Source organism: Nannospalax galili, unplaced genomic scaffold (assembly GCF_000622305.1).
Source record: "Nannospalax galili isolate Female #2095 unplaced genomic scaffold, S.galili_v1.0 scaffold735, whole genome shotgun sequence".
In the NCBI taxonomy this organism is placed as follows: domain Eukaryota; kingdom Metazoa; phylum Chordata; class Mammalia; order Rodentia; family Spalacidae; genus Nannospalax; species Nannospalax galili.
Window position 1 is genome coordinate 3,844,054 of NW_008337053.1, and position 19,358 is coordinate 3,863,411.

General features: G+C 40.0%; 1 protein-coding gene across 3 annotated transcripts in view; it reads left to right on the forward strand.

Annotated features, from left to right (window-relative positions):
• Nucleotides 1–19,358, forward strand: part of Spock1 (SPARC (osteonectin), cwcv and kazal like domains proteoglycan 1) — a 562,385-nt gene that overhangs the window by 541,325 nt on the left and 1,702 nt on the right. For all 3 annotated transcript variants that reach the window (XM_008831820.2, XM_008831819.2, XM_008831818.3), the window contains 2 exons: nt 2,484–2,705; nt 12,937–12,999. In XM_008831820.2, the coding sequence (XP_008830042.1) occupies nt 2,484–2,705; nt 12,937–12,999 (285 nt within the window). The remainder of the gene's footprint in view (nt 1–2,483; nt 2,706–12,936; nt 13,000–19,358) is intronic.

Genomic DNA, 19,358 nt, shown 5'->3' on the forward strand with positions numbered 1-19,358 from the left:
TCCACATGATCCTTCAAGTACAGGGAGTTTTGTTACAACCTCCTCTGTATATCATTCTGATATTATTTGAACAGAGTATAAAAACACATTGTCGCGGTTTAAAGCAAAGTATTTATCTAATCTCTGATCCTACGCTTGTCTGGATGGAATCTGAAGCTCCTGGCTTGAAGGCAGGGGGTGAGAACTTCCATTGCCAACTCTTGCCATCCAATTGGACCAGCATTTCATCCACTGTGGCAGTGTGCGCGTTTTCCCAGCTACTTGGGAGTTTGTGGCAGGAGGGTCATTTGACTAGAGGATCCAGGGCAGCTTGAGCCACATCTGGGCAGATGCCATGTCATAAACAAAACAAACCCATGATTTTGACCTTTGTTTATTCTTTAATGCTCAAAGCTTTCTAGAGACAGCAATGAAGAATCCTGACCTGGGAAATACTTATTGAATAGATTGAATATTTTACCTCAATGGCAAGGTAACTTTGCTTCTTAGTGCTTGGTAGATGTGTCTTTGGGAAGGTGAGGCAAAACAGGTTATTTTTTTGGTTTGGGGGTGTTTCGTTTTTCATTCCTACCAGAGGTTTCTTGGGAGTTTCTGAACAGATAATTTTCATCGGGGGTGGGGCAGAGGATCTATAGGACCGTCTTCAAGTCCTCCGAGAGCACTTTCTGAGTAACCTCTAAACAGAGAGCATATTAATAGAACTATTCCTTATAGCCTCCATTCTACAGACAGCTGGGAAGCCCGAGAAAGACTTATTTGCCCAGGAGCAAATTGAGTTCCTAAAACCACCTTCACTTTGATGCCCTAAATCACTGGACCCAGGGGTGTAAAGGAACTTGTAACTCACAAGGCCAGAGAAAGGAGGGACACATTGGTCAGCCCATGCGTTCTAAAGGGGCAGCCCTGGAGCCTTGCTCCAGACTCACAGATGCCAGGCACAGGAGCCCTTTCCTGAAAGTGGCAAATGGGGTAGAGTGGGTTTGACCTTTTGACCATGCCCCCACAGCCTGGTATTTCTTTTGGTTGACAATCATGACAGTCAGACCAAGAGGGGACCATGTTATATTCCACTGCCTACCTGGAAGAAGGTTTTAAAGATGTATTCCATGATAGCAAAATGAATAAATTTAAATATGCAGTTAAATTCCCAACAAATATTTTCATTGATACAATGTGCCTATCATGCTGAGGTTACTAAAGCAAATGGAATGGTCTTCCCTCAGGGAGCGGCTAGTAGAATTAACAAGCATTGACAGTGAGAGGAGCTCATCATTTCCGGAGAGCTCAGAGGAGATTGCTTAACTAATTTGTAGGCTTTTGTATAGACTTTCCATAAAGATGCTGCTTTATCTTATATCTGGATCACTAAGCAAAGCTTCCTCATGATGCACATATCTGCGCATTAGGACCACTGGCCTATGCAGTGGTTACCGTATCACTATCCCCAGACATGGTACTGTAAGCCAACTGGATACTTTCAGGCCAGGTGTATCAAAGACAGGAGAGGCGACATAAAGAATGGATCAGAACTGGGCTGCGTGGGTTTCAGCCCCAGTTCTGCAATTGTATGATCTTGATATGCCTTCATCTGTAGGTAGATATGACACATTACTAGGATTTACTGAGATAATTAAGCATACAGTGCTTAGAAGAGTGCTCTACGTTTAGTGCCACACAAGTGAACAGTTTTATCTCCAGTGTCCTAGGAAATAAAACCCGTCCTCAAAATTCATTTCATAGAATAAGCTGAGATTGTATCATGCTTTGGGCTCTGAAAGAAAGATGAGCTTTAGGTTTGGGGCCTGCCTGACTGGGGTTTGTCTACAGGGCCGTCAGTAGCCAGACTGTGGAGACAGGTGTTAGCATTCAAGTGCACACCGTCTCTGTTGTGAAAACAAAGAATTCTTTAAGGAAACTATTTCTCCTTCCCTGGGGAAATAAGAAAGAAATTATTGTCTGAGTTGATTTGGATTCTATCTCATGTAGCTCCGTGGGGGATTTCAGAAAAGAAGAATGGGGCAGAGACAGTAACTGGGTGCTTCGCCCTCCAGCAATAGGCTGTTTGGGTTTAGCTGTCCTATGGGAGCCTCTAGATTATGCTGCAATTTCATTCCACTGCTGTCTTTTAAAACAATATTTTTCTTTTGCTTTGATTTTGTACTTCTTTCCTAAAAGTTCAGAGTTCAAGATTATAAGTTCTATCTCTTAGGGTGTTGGTATTTTTCCTCTTAGACATTACTTGTTTTAAGGTTTAGGAAATGAAACTCCTATTTATACCACAGATAAATTAGCACAGGGAATGAATTCTTTTTAGAATACATTTCCCTCAAATGCTGAGTTCCGTTTTAGCACATTTATATCTCATTCATAGAGGAAACAGTGAAGAGGAAGTGGGGTGCTCCTGGTCCCTCTGGGTACAAAGTTGGGGAGTAGAAGGGTTGGGTCCAGGCCTGAGGTGGCTGATGTGTCCCTTTCCTTCATAGGGTTTGACACCAGCATCCTTCCCATCTGCAAGGATTCTCTTGGCTGGATGTTCAACAAGTTGGACATGAACTATGACCTCCTGCTAGACCACTCGGAGATTAATGCCATCTACCTAGACAAGTATGAGCCCTGCATCAAGCCTCTCTTCAACTCCTGTGACTCCTTCAAGGATGGAAAACTCTCCAACAATGAGTGGTGCTACTGCTTTCAGAAGCCAGGAGGTAAGATGGGTCCAGAGGCCAGGCAGCCAGGATGGGCAGGGAGGACCACACCACACATATCAGAGAGGCCATAAGAGTTCTGTGCACAGAAAGACACAGCTAGCAAACTAAGTTTATGGCAGGTCGAAAGGCTCATTACTGCTTTTAATATGGTATTTCAAAAAACTAAGAGTGTAATGAAAGTGTCTTAAGTAGTTCCTTCCTTTGAAAGAGCCTTCTACCATGCTGTATCACAGCATTTTTGTCCATAAAATGGGCATGTAGAAACCTTCACTAAGTGAATTTCAAGGTCAGTGTGGGGTTCTCAGTGTGGAAAAATGCTGTATAAATCTAGAAGTATCACCAGGTGTGGTGGTGCACACCTTTAATCCCAGGACTCAGAAGGCAGAGGCAGGTCGATCTCTGTGAGACTGAGGCCAGCCTGGTCTATGTAGCAAGTTCCAGGCCATGTGGGGCTATAGGAAAACTCAGTCACAAAAAAGAAAGAGTATCATTTTCTATTATCACACAAATTCGCCTTAAATATTTTGGTCATAAACTACAACTAATGAAAGGTGAAAGTTTGGGAAATAGGCAAAAAGATACCAGGGTATCTCTGTTACCCAAAGTCAGACTAGAGAGTCAGCCTGCAGTCGGAGACCATCTAGGGACAAGATGATGTTCAGGAATCCAGTGCTGCACCTTCGTATCTGCCCTTGCTTCTATTGTGGCCTCCTAGGGGGCATGTCCAAGAGATCAGAAGTCTGGGGGCAGGGGGTAGCTACTACTAGTGCTTAAATTGCACAATATATATGCATGTATGCGTATACAGTACACATAGCAAAAATGTAGACACTCCAAGAGCATTCAGTGAAGAGTGTTCATATTCGTTTCATATTATCTGGTTGTCAGATAATTTCATAGGATTATCAGATACTTTCTGACTGGTAATACTGCTCTAGAGAGTGCGCATCTTTAAACCCGAGCACCACTGGTAATCTGCCATCCAAAGGAGTTGTATTAGCTATTTTGGGTGAGAGGCGGAAACACAGAATATCTGCTTTGTGGTGTTATCAGCCTTTAGTGACTATGGTCAAACCAAGGGGAAAAGATGTCCTGTCTCCCGAGAGCCTTTGCTCCATTTGTCATGGATGAGGCTGAGCATCTTTGCTCATCTCCAGACACTTAGATTTCCTTGAAATAGCTACATGTTCTCTGTACAGTTTTTTATGTTAGACTCGTGTTTCTGATTTTTTTGTATTTTAGGGAATTTGGAGCTTTCCTAGTCATAGACATTGCAATTTTTCTGACTTTGATTTGTGTATATTTTGCTAGGGAGAATTTTTGAATTTGGACAGAATTGAATGTCATTCTTCTTCTATGCTTTAAGTCATAAACTTGCATCAAGCTTAGCAGGGGATTGTCACCTTAATCTGGTAAAGCAATGCTCTCATATAACTTTCGTGGGGTTTTGTGTATCTGTATATTTCATGGGCAGTTGTGGCAGGACTCAGCCTGTACTTTATCTCGTTGCCTTTATCACTTATTGAATAATATTTCTTATATCAATAGCCTGACGAATGTGTAGGTATATCTTATATTTATTCCCTGAATATGAATACTCAGTCCTATCTACTTAACTATTCATAACTCAATTCTATCCAGTTTAAATCACAGTTGATTGACAGTATGTCTCAGTATATTGTACGTCTATAGGACTTGCATTGAATTTTTTGAATTATTTATTTAATAACCCCATGATTAGAAGAAGCATTTCATTACAGCTTTAACATATTCGATAACACACTCCAGAACAAGACTACATCTCTTTCAAAAGTGGCTGTAAATTTTTAGGTTCACAACTGAATTAATACAGTTATACAATATTGAACCCAGTATAAGCCCTGTAAAACATAAAATTGAATGAGTTTTTAACCTTTAAAAAAGATCTCCATTTCATTTTAAAATATGCTGTTTCTTTCATTACAACAGCATTAACATATTCAATAACAATTTCCAAAGCAAAGATGTGTCTCTTTCAAAATTGGCTGTAAAATTTTAGGTTCACCGTTGAATTAAGAGTTATACAGTATCATACTCAGTGTAAACCCTATAAGACATAAAATTGAATGAGGTTTTAACCTTTAAAAAAGATCTCCATTTCATTTTAAAATACACTGTTTCACACAGAAAAACTCGTTTTTAATGTTACTAACACTTAGATGTTTGCACATGCATCTCTAATCTCTATGTATCTAATTATTACTAGTCATAGTCAGTTACACTTGGATCCTTGACACCTGAATATGGATATAAAGTCATCAGGTATATTTCAATGATAATGTTTTTCACCTCTACTAATGAACATTAAGCAAATTTTTATGCTTCTTCCTCAAATATAACTCATTTTTAAAATTTGGTTTTGTTTTTTTTTTGGTGTATTTCATACAGAACATCCCAATCTTATTCACTTATATACCCACTTCTCAAATGGCACCCTCCCATATCCCCCCACCCACCCCTGACTGGAGCCCGAATACTCTGTCATCCCTGTTACTGTTCACTGTGGTGTTGGCGCCCCCAACTGTTCCCCAGTGCTTGTTCATCCGTTGAATCTAGTCAGCCCATCTAGAGTGCCTTGTTTTAGGAAGATCAGCGGTTCCTCATCTAGCAGCAATCAGTTGTCAATATTCCTTTAGATAAGATTGGGGTCTGCTGTTCATTTTCCCAGTTCTATGCTGGGTTACTGCCTGGGAGTCTCTTGGGCCCCCCTGGCCAACAACTCAAAGGAAGGTATCTCCTGTCTGGCATTGTTTCTTGTTATGTAGCCTTTAGCTATACACATGAACTCTTAATTATATTAACCCCTTTAATCTTTGGTTATACTTTCCTCTTGGGTGTTTAAGACCATACAGGTGGCCCAGATAAACCAATTAATTTTTACTCTTAAGGCCATTTGAGGATCTGTTCCTCAGGGGTCACATGGGCTTGGGAGGAGCCCCTGGCTCCTTTCTTTTACGAGTTCCATCTGTGTGAAGATAAGTCAAAGGTCCTACTTGACCACGGTTGGCTTTGCTTGGAATCATGGAGGAAATGCTTCCTCCATGTTGACCCTCCTCTTTGTAGACCAGACACGGGTTCAAGTCCATCTGGTGGGGTCTCCATGGCCTCCTTGATCAAGAGAACAGGTGACTCACCACAGTTACAGGACATTTTGAGAGATGCTCATAGTCCCCAGGAACTTAGTCGACCTAGGAGGGCAAGGAGCAAAAACTGTCCTTTATGTCCCTCTGACCAAATTAGTATAGGCCTCAAAGTATGGCTGTTAAACATCCAAGGTTAGTTCCATCAGTCTGGTACTTTTAATTACAATGTGCCATGTAGATAAAACTTAGACAAACACCAAACATTCTCAGATATACCTTGCCTAGATATATATTATATTCCTTGAGCTAGTTGTAGGTATAATTTGTCAGTAGGTTGTTCGATTAATATGTTTCCCTCTAATTTTTTTAATGCTAGCAAGGCATTATTTATCTCTCACATTGTCTAACCCTTCCACCATGATTCCCCATTTAAAGTACCCCCATTTCCCCAATTTCTCCCTTAACAATACCCTCCCTCTCTTGAGCTGCTTCTTTCCCTTTATCCCCTAGGTTCCTTGTAACCTTCCCTCCCCACTCCCTTAAAATAACCCCATTTTAATCCATGTCTCCCTTACTAACACCTGTTTCCTACTGTTCTCTTTCAGATTCATTCTTTTCCTTTACTTCCCTGGTTCCTCTTCGTTATCCTGGTTCCTGTAGTTATGTCTGGATACATATTCATTTATAAGGATTTGGTTGTAGGATCCACATATGAGGGAGAACATATGTTGATTTTGTTTTTCTGAGTCTGTGTTACTTCACTTAGTATAACAGTTTCTAGTCCATCCATTTACCAACAAATTTCATGATTTCATCTTTCTTTACTGCTGAGTAAAACTCCATCCTATATATGAACCACATTTTCATTATCCACTCATCAATTGAGGGACACCTAAGTTGCTTCCATCTCTTAGCTATTGTGAAAAGAGCAGCAACAAACATGGATGTACAAGTGTCTCTGCAATAGGATGAGTTCTTTGGGTATATGCCAAGGAGTGGTATAACTCCGTCAAATGGTAGGTTCATTTGTAGTTTGAGTTCTTCATACTGCTTTCCATAGGGGTTGCACAAGTTTGCAGCCCCACCAGCCGTGGATGAGTTTTCTCCTTCCCCCACATCCCCTCCAACATTTGGTACCATTGTTCTCTTGATCATAGCCAGTCTGACTGGGGTAGGATGAAATCTTAAAGTGGTTTTAATGTGCATTTCCCTAATTACTAATATGTTGAACACCTTTTAAAATGCTTCTTAGCCATCTTTATTTCTTCTTTTGAGAACTCTCTGTTCAGTTCCTTAGCCCATCTTTTAATTAGGTTACTTCCTTTCTTGATTCTTTGTTTTTTGAGTTCTTTATATATTCTGGATGTTAAACCTCTGTCAGATGTGTCGCTGGTGAAGATTTTCTCCCATTCAGTGGATTTTCTCTTCATTGGTTGCTTCTTTTGATGTACAGAAGCTTTTTAGTTTAATGAGGTCCCATTTGTTGATTCTTGACCTTGTTTCCTGGGCAGTTGATGTCCGGTTTAGAAAATCCTTTCCTACACCTATATCTTGTAGATTATTGCCAATGTTTTCTTCTAACAGTTTCAGAGTTTCAGGCTTCACATTGAGATCTTTGATCCACTTGGAGTTGACTTTTGTGCAAAGTGAAAGATAGGGGTTTAGTTTCATTCTTCTACAGGTGGAGATCCAGTTTTGCCAGCACCATTTGCTGAACATGCTGTCTTTCCTCCAGTGAATATTCTTGGCCCCTTTGTCAAATATCAGGTGGCTGAAATTGTATATACTCATATTTGGGTCTTCAATAGTGTTCCATTGATCTACAGGTCCATTTTTGTGCCAGTACCATGTTATTTTTATGACTATAGCTCTGTAATACAGTTTAAAGTCTGGTATAGTAATTCCCCCAGCATTGCTCTTAGTGCTCAGGGTTGCTTTGGCTATCCGAGGTCTTTTGTGCTTCCATGTGAATCTTTAGGATGGCTTTTTTCCAACTCTGTGAAGAATGTCAGGAGACTTTGATTGGCATTGCATTGAATCTATAAATGGCTTTTGGTAGGATGGTCATTTTCACAATATTAATTCTTCCAATCCATGTGCATGGGAGGTCCTTCCATCTTCTGATGTCTTCTGCAATCTCTTTCTTTAAGGATTTAAACTTTTCATTATAGAAGTCTTTAATGTCCTTGGTCAGGTTTTTCCCACAATATTTCTCACAGAATTTCTCTGATTGCTTGTTATTGGTATGTAGAAAGGCTACTGACTTTTGTAGGTTAATTTTGTAAACTGCCACTTTACTGAACTTGTTAATAATTTCTTGGAGTTTTCTGGTGGAATTTTTGGCATCTCTTAGATATCATAATCATCTGCAAAAGGGGTAATTTGATCTCTTCTTTTCCAATTATTATTCCTTTAATTTCCTGCTCTTGTCTTATTGCTCTTGCAAGAGTTTCAAGTACTATGTTAAAGAGGAGTGGAGGTAGTGGACACCCTTGCCTGGTTCTTGTTTTTAATAGGAATGCTTCCAGTTTTCTCCATTTAGAATGATGTTGGCTGTGGGTATGTTGTATATGGCCTTAATTATGTTGAGGTATGTTCCCTCTAGTCCAATTCCCCCTGGGACTTTGATCATAAATGCATGTTAAATTTTGTCAAAGGCCTTCTCTGCATCTATTGAGATGACCATGTGGTTCTTGTCTTTAAGTCCATTTATATGATTTATGACATTTATTGATTTACATATATGGAACCATCCCTGCATCTCTGGAATAAAGCTGACTTAATCATGGTGGATGATCTTTTTGATGTGTGTCTGTATGTGGTTTGCAAGTCTTTGGTTGAAAATTTTTGCATCTATGTTCATTAAGGATATGGGTCTATAGTTTTCTTTTTTGGTTGTATCTTTACCTGGCTTTGGTATTAGAGTGATGCTGGCTTCATAGAAGGAATTTTGAAGTACTCTCTCCGTTTCTATTTTTGAATAAATTAAGTAGTATTGGATGCAGATCTTCTTTAAATGTCTGATAGAATTCTGCTGTATATCCATCTGGTCCTGGGCTTTTTTCAGTCGGGAGGTTTTGTATTACTGTTTCAATTTCCTTATCTGTTATACATCTGTTTAAGCTGTTGATCTCTTCTTGGTTCAGTTTTGGTGGTTCCCATGCCTTTAGATACCCATCCATTTCTTTTAGGTTTTCAAATTTAGTATCGTATAGGTTTTTAGAGTATTCCCTTATAATGTTCTGGATCTTTCTGGTGTCTGTTGTGATGTTTCCCCTTTCATCTCTGATTTTGTTGATTTGGATGTCTTCTTTCTTTCTTTTGGTTAACAGGGCTAGGGGGTCTGTCAATCTTGTTTATTTTTTCAAAGAACCAGCCCTTGGATTCGTTGATTCTTTGTATTGTTTTCTTTGTTTCTATTTCATTAATTTCTGCCCTGATATTTGTTATTTCTTCTTGTCTACTAGGTTTGGGTTTCATTTGTTGTTGAAATGTTTAGTCATTTGAATTTTTTGTTTTGGAATTTTCTCGATATTCATGTTTTTCTTCCTCTGTGAACTTCAGAATCCATTTGTCCAATTTATTAACAATTTCCCTCAGCTATTGAATCCTTTTATCTTAGAAATAGGCTGTCTAGCCGCTCCTGGAGTTCCAGTTTTCAGTTTTGTTCTTGTGACTTTTCCTTCTTGGTGCAGGTTACGCACCAAGCCTGTTTCCTATCACACTTCCTCACAAGCAGTTTTTGTGGACGCAGCTTCCTTTCTAACCCATGTACTAAGCGCTCAGTTTGCTTACAGGTTGTTCTGCTTGGCTCTCTTGGATGTTTCAGATGTGCAACTCTATCATGAACATTGAGAATTTTATACCTAATTTCTGCCAACTACATTAGCTAACACCAACTGAGGTTAAATAATAGCAGGGTTTTATTATTACTATTGGTTTTTTGTTTGTTTTATTTTATTACTTTAGCATAGCATAATTGTAGCATTAAGGCTAATGATAAACTCAGGCTTGAATGAATATAAAACCATAAATTTTTAGCCCAGGTTCCATGAAGTGCAGAGCCCAAGTTAGCCTGGCACTGTACCTTCGAGTGAAATACTAAGCTTTCTACTTACACAAGGGAAAGCGAAGGTCACCTGGCTGTGGGGATTTCTCTGGACAGGCCCCGGCTGGAGTAGTCAGGGCTCCACCTGTTGCTTCCTGTGGAAGGACAGGGCAGCCAGGATTACTTGAGCAAAATGATTTGTTTCTCATTTTGTATACTTCTCTCACTTTCTTTAGTAAGCCAGTTCCTTTATTTTTTATAAATTAGGTTCTCAACCCTTCATGCCCTGATGCAGAACAAGTTGCAACTTCTTATTTAAACTTTTCAATGAAAGAATGCAGTAAATTGAAGACAAGGATGCCATATTTAGAATTCACAGGTCAATGTGTATGTTGGAGGCTCAGCTTTTGCTCCAAAGCAATGTTCAGCTGTGCACCATACATACATAACCATTCAAGGTTTTCTTTATGGTTAATGTTCTATGAACCTTTTGACCCAAGTAAATCTTGAAAGATCTCTTTGAAATTTTTTACATTGAGAGGACTGTTAAGTTACTGGTGTTGCTCTCCAATTTTATGGCTGTTTTCAAGGTTTTTTTTTTTTTTCCTGAAAATTCTCATGAGAATTACTTTTCTTGAAATAGTCTAAGTGTTTGAAAAATGAAAGGCCATTGTAATTTGTTTTCTTTTATGAGTGATATAACCATTGTGCCTGTGAGTCAGAGGATTTTGTGGTTTGAATGAGGAATGTCCCCTATAGACTCATGTATGTGAACACTTGGACCCCAGTTGGTGGTGATGTTAGGGGATATTAAGGAAGCTGTAGGAGGCTCAGCCTTGCTGGAGGAAGTATGTCACTGGAGGTGGAATTTGGGGGTCTATAGTCTCACTGCCTGTCCACTTCTCTGCTTCCTGTTTCTGCAAGCACACCCTGCCTTCCCACCCATGATGGACCCGACCTTCTGTACCCATAAGCTAAAATAAATGCTTTCAGCCGTGGTATTGTATCGCAGCAACAGAGAACTACCCCAGGATTCTTTTCTGCTTTTAAAGGACCTTAATTTCCTAGAATATGTCTTAGTTTGTTCATTGTGAGACATGTCACTGTGGTGTGTTATGCTTCTTTGAACTCTAGAATTAAGTCCTTTTTAATTATCATTTTCAGGAACCTTCCTGCATTAAAGTATGTCTTGAAACCTTTTCTGTTCTGTCTGATTAGTCTTTGCCCAGGCTCAGGCTCAAGGGTATTTGATATAAATTTTGTGGCTTTGGAGGTGGCCTTCATTTCTTTAATTGCCAGTTTTCCTGTGTCATTTTTATCTTTGAGCCTGTATATCTGTGCCCTGAACTCTAGTTTTTGTCTACTTTTCATTAGTAGAGGATTCTTCAAGTCAAGGAGTCTAAGTATTGTCTATTCCATTGCAAATTTTTCATTTGCAAGTTTTTGTGTTGTTCTCTGAGTTTGAGTAGATTTCAGTCAGATTAATAAATAGTTTTTAAAACTAATATAGAACATTGTAAAACTAGTATATAACAATTTAAAAGATTTTATTTATTTTCTTATGTGTGTAAGTGTATTGTATGCATGTTAAGTGCACCCACATAATGCAATGCTAAAGGATGCCAGAAGAGGGCATTGAATCCCCTGGAACTGGAGTTGTAGATGGTTGTTAGCCATCATGTGGGTGCTGGGAACCAAACGTGGGACCTCTGCAAGAGCAGCCAGTGCTCTTAACTGCTGAGCCATCTCTCCAGCCCCCAAACTACTATAGAACAATTTAAAGGAAGTTTCTTCTAATTAAAAATTTGCTCCATTCTAAACAGTCTGGCACAGTGTTGGGAGGAACGACTTTGATCTTCCTTCCCTTTGGCAGCAATCTTCTATATACCTCCTGCTTCTGCTCTTTCTACATAGATAAAGAGATGAGACTTTCCATTTACAAAATAGTGGCAATGCTGGTGCCTGCCTTACAATGTTCTTACATGCCTAGAACATTGCCTGGCACATTCTAGCACTTTAATAAATGGTAGTGATTAGTCAATTCTGCTTTTTATAATCACAGTGGAATTTGTTTCAGTCTTTCTCTTTTAGCCTAAAAGAAATTAAAAAAAAAAATCTTGCGACCACTCTTTCTCATAGAATAAGCAGCCAGGCCAGGTGGATTTTGAGAAATCTACAAGGTAACAGAAGTAGGTCCCATGGAAAGAAGTGGTATAAACCAAAGGTAAGAGCCCAGAGAATCAGAACACCTTACCTGTGCCACATGAACCCTGACCAATAGCGGGACCTCCCAGAGACACAGGACTGGCAAAAGCAACTCACGGTCAAATCCTAACAAGCTGGTGAGATCACTTGCCTATTTACAAAAGGTCTATATCTTGCCATCCACTCCACAGAGCCATGGGGCACCCTGTAGTTGTCCTTTACTTGTGGCTTCTCACTGGTTCACACAGTATGTATTGCAGAACCAAGGACTCGGGACTCCTGAAACCTCTTGACTGCTTTCAGTCACTGAGCATTCAGGGGAGGTGGGAACAACTCAGATGGCGTTTCCCTCATGGTCCCTCCACATTGCTCCCGAGTCCTCACAGGCATCCTCGAAGGCTCCTTCCTTATCCTCTTTCCTCCCTGCAGTAGGGCCTGAAGTAGATCAAGTGTTTATCACCCCTGGTTAGTAGACTATAGATTCAAAGCTCTTACCCTTTAATAAGCTGCAATGCCGTTTTTCAACTCCCAGTTGTATGTGCTTACTTTGCTGCTACAGTGAAAAAGTCTATGAACCAATCACCTGGTTACTTGCTTGGGTTGGTGGTAGGGAAAGATTTCCGGCATTATGTAAATAGCTTCCACATGCTATCTTAAGCACTTTGTGAGATGAGGCTTTTTAAAATTAGTAGCACTAATGGCCTGTATTTGTTTTGTCGTACAGTAACAGCATATGGAGCAATTCCACTCCCAGGTGTGTCATTGTCTACATTTCACAGCAAGAGTGAAGTCAATCATTAGAGATTATATTCCATACCATCTGGAAACTGACTTCCATCAATTATTATTTTAGGTCTCCCTTGCCAGAATGAAATGAACAAAATTCAGAAGCTGAGCAAGGGGAAAAGCCTGTTGGGTAAGTGCAGTTTCTTGCCACTCATTTGAAGAACTAATTAAACCATCCACATTTCCTGTAATGTTCAGCACTATAGTGATTATTCAATTAGGGACAGCGTCTATGGAAGAAATGCCTCATTTTCCCCCAGCCTGAGCTTCTGCAGATAGCTGTTCATATATAGAGGATGTACTGACCAGCAAAAGGGGCCAGAGGTCAGGCAGCAACTAACAGACTGCTCAGCTGTGCTTGAAGTCTAGTACCTTCTCTGTGGCTAATTCCCTCTGATCCTGGGCTATAATGTCTTGGATTTTTTACCTAAAGCCATTGAATGGAGCACACAAGTATTCCCTAGCTCTTAAAGTGAAAGGCTTATCAATTAGAGCACTCCTTCTATTCTCCAGACCAAGCGAGCTGTCCATTCAAAGAACAAGGCAAGCTGTAACTCCTCCAGAATTTAAGATGGAGTTGAAGGGCATGTACCTCTCTGTTGATCTCCTGTCTTTGGATGGAAATGTTCAGGCTATTTAGACACTGCTTCTTTCTCCTATGTCTTTAAGGCAGAAGAAAGTAGGTTGTAGAGTGTATGTTCCTTTTGGGTCCTCTGCTCCAGGACCGGGGAAAATGGTGGCCTTCGTGCCAGGCCATCACAACACTGGCAAGCCTTTTTGATGAAAACAGTCACCAGCCTCCCTACATTTGCAACGTAGTAATTCAGAATTATTCTTGTTAAGGATTCAGAAGCAGGTGCATTCCCTGAGCAGCCTGCTAGTTCAGAAGTTAATTTACTGAATAGGGAAATGGGGAAGTTTTCCTGCAGCTTGCCAAATGCAGGCTGTCTATGAATCCTGGCAATTTATCTTCTGAATTTTTGGGTCACTTCATAGTATACAACCTCTCCTCCTTTTGAAAATTATTTCCATGGCTTACCTCATAGTTTTTGTTTTTTGAGACAGGGTCTCCCTGTAGCCCCAGCTGACCTTCAGTTTGCTGTGTGGACCAGGCTTGCCTTGATCTCAGAGATCTGCCTGCCAAGTTTGGGGGTTAAGGTGTGTGTGCCACCATACTGGGCTCGTACTTTTGATTTTTGAGTGGACTCCAAAGTTATGATTTGGAACTCTTGGAGTCTTGGTTCCTCTATATTCAATGACATCTTTCTGACTGAAGGCAAAGTGGCTGAACCCTTCCTCCATAGGTTTTGTCTAATCCAAGGACTTTTTCTGACTAGTTGTATTCTTATGTGAGGTGATATACCCAAGATCTATATGAAGCTATGCAACTATAGTATTTTTCAATAGAATTAAAAATCTCTTGGATATGGTGTCATTCATTAGTGGGAGGGGGGTTAGGTATATCATCTGAGATGTCTTATCTCCTCAGCACACACGTGCCCACCTTTGTTCTACCACGAATCTCTCACATTCAAAAATGCCATCTATTTCCTTCCAAATTATTTTCTGCAAGGGGGAAATCTGATATAACAACTGTGTATTCAGGGATATTCAGACTCAAATAAATAAATAAATGAAACAAGCAACAACAAATTATAATCAGTTATAATTACTGCTTACTTAGAAAAAGCAGTAATCTTATTAAATTATAGACTTAGCATGCCTGTTTCTTACCAACCTGGAGACTAAGCCCAATTTTAATTTATTTTTTGGTCTATTAAGTGCTGTTGTTTCTAACTGCTGCTCAGGGAAAGACAAGCATTCCCAATGCGCTCTGCTTGCTCTCTTGCTTTGCAGTCTTTGATTGAGCAACTCTGTTCACCAATCTTCCTGTCTTTTCATTATGTGTGCTATGGAGAGAATCTTCTTTATTTCCCTCTATTGTACCTGAAAACTAGGGATCATGTATATTAGCTTGAGCCCCCAGGGGAGAGAGGGAGGTTATTGAGCACTGGGTACCAGCCATCTTTCTAAGTGCTGACTACAGTGTTGGGACACCTTTGTAGTCTCTATCTCATTTGACTTCTTTATTTCTGGATGCTCTGTCTGGTGACAAGTGTGAGAGCAAATTCCACACTCATAGTTCAAAACTATAGAAATCTCTCCTCCGTTGTCACACTTTTGGGGGGTATCCTTCCATGAACTAATAGTTAAATTTTAAAAACACAGTTGCAGAGCTGGGGAGATGACTCAGAAGAGCTGCTCTTGTAGAGGACCCAGGTTCAGACCCCAGCACCCACATGGCAGCCAAGTTCCAGGGGGATCTGATGTCCTCTTCTCACCCCTGCAAGTATTGCACACATCAGGTGCAGTTACATACCTGCAAGCAAAACACTCATACACTTAAAAACAAAACAAAACAAAACACAGTTACACCAAAAGACAGAGTTAGGGGGTGGAAAGCTACAGGGTAAGCAAAGGACTCGGTTTCAATGATATAAGGATAGTTCTTAGAATTCCCCCCAAAAGGTGAACTCACAGGCATAAAAAGATCACCCACTGTTAAAGGAGGGTCAGACTTCCATTGGTAACACCAGTTTAGGAAAATAACTTTCAACTCAAGATTTTAAACTTATCCCAATATGGTGACAGAGATTTTCAACCCATCTCAGATCTGTGTATTTGACAATCAAAGACTTACTGAAGTATTTACTATATCAGGTAAATGATCCTGGAAGATTGATTCAGATGTAATTGTCAAAAAGAATACCACTAAATATGGGGGCTGGAGAGATGACTCAGCTGTTAAGAGCACCGGCTACTCTTGCAGAGGACCTGGGTTCAATTCCCAGCACCCACATGGAGGCTAACAACCATCCTAACTCCAGTTCCAGGGGATCCGACACCTTCTTCTGACCTCACAGGCATTGCACAACATGGGTGCACTTACATACATGCAGGCAATACACTCATACACATAAAAATAATAAAGTAAAAAAACCCACTAAAATCTAAATACAGCATTTAAGAATGTTTTGACTGCAGGGTGTGGTAGCGCCCATCTTTAATCCCAGCACTTAGGGAGCAGGTGGACTTCTTGAGCTAGAGGCCAAACTAGTCTATGTAGTGACAGTCTGTCTCAAAAAACAACAACAAAAAAGTTTTTCATAGCAATCTAGATTTAACATTATAGACTGTTGAGGTCAATGGGGAAAAAATGTGCCAAAATGAGTTAAATTTATGGCTTATCCAGGAAGAAAAGAAAATATAGATCAACCTTAACTCTCACTAGGAAAAAGTATGCTGCTCTGTGGGAAATTTAAGGGTAACCTCTAGACTACCAGAAATAGAATAGTTTTTAAACATGAAAGAAAGACACAGAAAAAAAATCTGGAGATTTCCACAGGAGGCAGGAAACAGGAACCATGAGACTCGGGAGGGGAGGCTGAAATGAGAGCAGACAATCCATCATCATCACCATCAATGCACATGGGCCAGACTCAGGTATCATAAGGCAGAGACTTTGATTGAATTTTTAAAGTTACACCTAACCAGTTGTATTGAAAGCTGATATTAAAAGGAGGAAGATATTCCTTTTAATAACATGTTAACATCTGGTACCGGCACACACTTTGCCTTTTAAAGCCAGAGATGTCGCAGTACAGGAATGCATCCTGCCCTGATTGACCATCATTCAGTGTAGTTGTAACTCTAAACTACAGATAATAGAACTGTACAAATAGTTCACACAGACAAAAACAACCCTGCCATAGAAGAATTAAACCGCACGCTTAATTCGCATTCATATTTACATGTGCATTTCTGCAGATTAGCATGCATATCGGCCATAGGTAGCCCCACAGGAGAAAAAGAATTCAGACAATCACATCTCAAATTCACTAGCCCAGATACACTAAATAGAAGTGAAAAAATGAGATGTCAGAGAAACAAAGTAAATAAAGCCTAGAGGAAAGTTTACACTGAAGGAAAATGTGGAGGCGTTTGCACGGAACTACAGAAAGAAGGCAAAGCCTGGAGGAATGTGGGCAGCTTCCAATGCCATTAGGAAAACTAATGATCAAAACTAGATTTTCAATTCAAAAACCAGGAGAAAAACAATCAGCTGAGATGATTGAAGAAAACAATGAAAAAAATAACAGAGACTACAGCACATTAGAAATGATTATTCTTTCAGCAAACTAATAAAATGGAGAAAGCTTAACAGTGTGAGGCAAAAGGCTGGAATAGTTTCACAAACTTAAAAGCAAATAGTATGTGCTCAGTACAGGGCAACACTGGATTTCTGGCTCTCAAAACTCAGTTTTGAGAGGGGATCCAGGAAACACTCATTCCTAAGCACATTCCAGATTACACAGTCCAAATCTATCCTTGGACTACATTATGAGAACCAGAGCTATAGTTTCTAAAAATTATGAAAATGTAGATGAAATATTTGTATTTGTTACTTTTCTCATTGCTGTGACAGAACACCTGAGATAACAGCTTAAAGGTGGAAACATTCATTTAGACTCACAGTTTTGTGGGTGTCAGCTCATCATGGCAGGGCAGGGCACACTTTGGAGGAAGTGGCTTATGTGCCTCCAGTGACATACTTCTCCAAGTATCCCCATCCCCTACCATCCACCTGCTCCTCTTGGCAGTGGTATAAGAGAAGATACAGCCCAGCATGGCTGCCAGCAGCCTAAGGAGCTCCCTTTCCCTCTAGAGAACTCCACTCAGGTACAGCCAAACCTTTGCCTTTGTCATAGAAAGGAATTTCAGGATTAGCCAGAGCAGAGTTGGAGTTCATTAAAAAGATATTTTAAAATATAGACTTAAGCATGAGGGTTAAGAGAATACTCAGAGACAGAATACAGCACTCAAGAATATAGATGTGGGCTTTTCAAATGAGGGTAGTGCATAGCTGTCTTTACAGTAGCCATGTTTACAATGTTGGTGGGTTATTTGTGAAGCTACATCTTCAAAGAGCTGCAAAGGAGTCCAAATGAGATCATAGGTGGTACCTGAGGTGCACCAGGATTCGATCCAAGGTAAAACCCTAGATCATGAGAGTTTCATGGGAAGAGTCTTGCTTGTTAGATTTTCAGGAAATATTTCGGGGAAGGAGTGAGACCGTTCTGAATCGTGTAGGCTCCAGCCTTTGGCATGTTCATTGCTATTTTAACATTCTTATTTGAAATTTTCTACATAAAGAAATACCATCTCTCTGTGGGCAATCCTTACAGAATGTTGTAAAAATTGATGCTCAGCTGTCAAGAAGCTTTAAGTAGACTCTGGAGAGAGGGGCTCCCTTCAGGATTCCCTGTCTCTATCCTGCCTCGCTCCCAGCAATGCCACTGTATTTTGAAGCCATGCAGGGATTAGCCCATTCATTGGCCCATGCCCTCAGAGACACCTCAGAGGTGTGCTTTATGAATTGCAATCTAATCAAGTTGACAAGAATTAACCATCACAGTTACCAAATTCTGATCACAAACTGAGAATACAAAAGAGCAAAACCATGAAATTCATCCACCCCAAATAGGTAGACCCAAAACAGTTTTATGGGTGAACCCTTCAAGGACGAGGTTGTCCTTGCTTTATGGAAAGATATATGGAGTAAGGAAAACCATCTGAATCATTTTATAAATAGGAATTGCAACCGATAAATTTAGAAGGAATTTATCCCTTAGTCACATGTATTAAAAAAATATAAAGTGAATTAGTAGCATTCCAGTAACAAAGGGTGACCAAGTGTTGTTTACTCAAAAAAAAGCAGTTTTCTGTTATACCACTTCACACACACACACACACACACACACACACACACATGAATGAGAGTTTTCTAATACATACCACTTAATCAAATTTATTTTATAAGTGAAAAAGCATATGAAAGGTGACAACCATATAATTTTCTCAAGTGCTTAAATACAGTAATTACTAACAGCAGTACCCATCTGATTTAAAGGGAAAGGAAGAAGCCATTAATGAAAGACTAGACTAAATTCTGTCTAGCCTTGGGTGAGTTAACTACAGTCTGTCACTGTTTTCATCTGAAAACAGGAAGGAGGCCGTTAGCCACAACACGGTTGGTGCTACTGAGGAAAGCCCCTGACTATTATCAGGACGGCTCAGTGACTTTATGGAACAGTGTGTGCCACTGGCTTGTAGGTCACAAAAACTCTTGTTGTGGGTCAGCAGTAGGTACAGAAACCCATGTTTTTATAGCAATTTTATAGTCATTGCACATGGTTTCACCAACTATTGGTCCAAAATAGGCTACAAATTAAAATAAACAAAAGCAAGCTCTTCATCACAGAAGTCTGAGGAGTCATACTTTTCAGAGTCAGACTGAATGATAGGAAGCTGGATTGCATAATCATTAGCAGGTTCCTTGGACATATTATTGAATTTTCCTGTATTCAGTTTCTTATTCAGGGGTAACAATGGTACATATCTCAGATTGGTGCAGATGAGATTATGTGA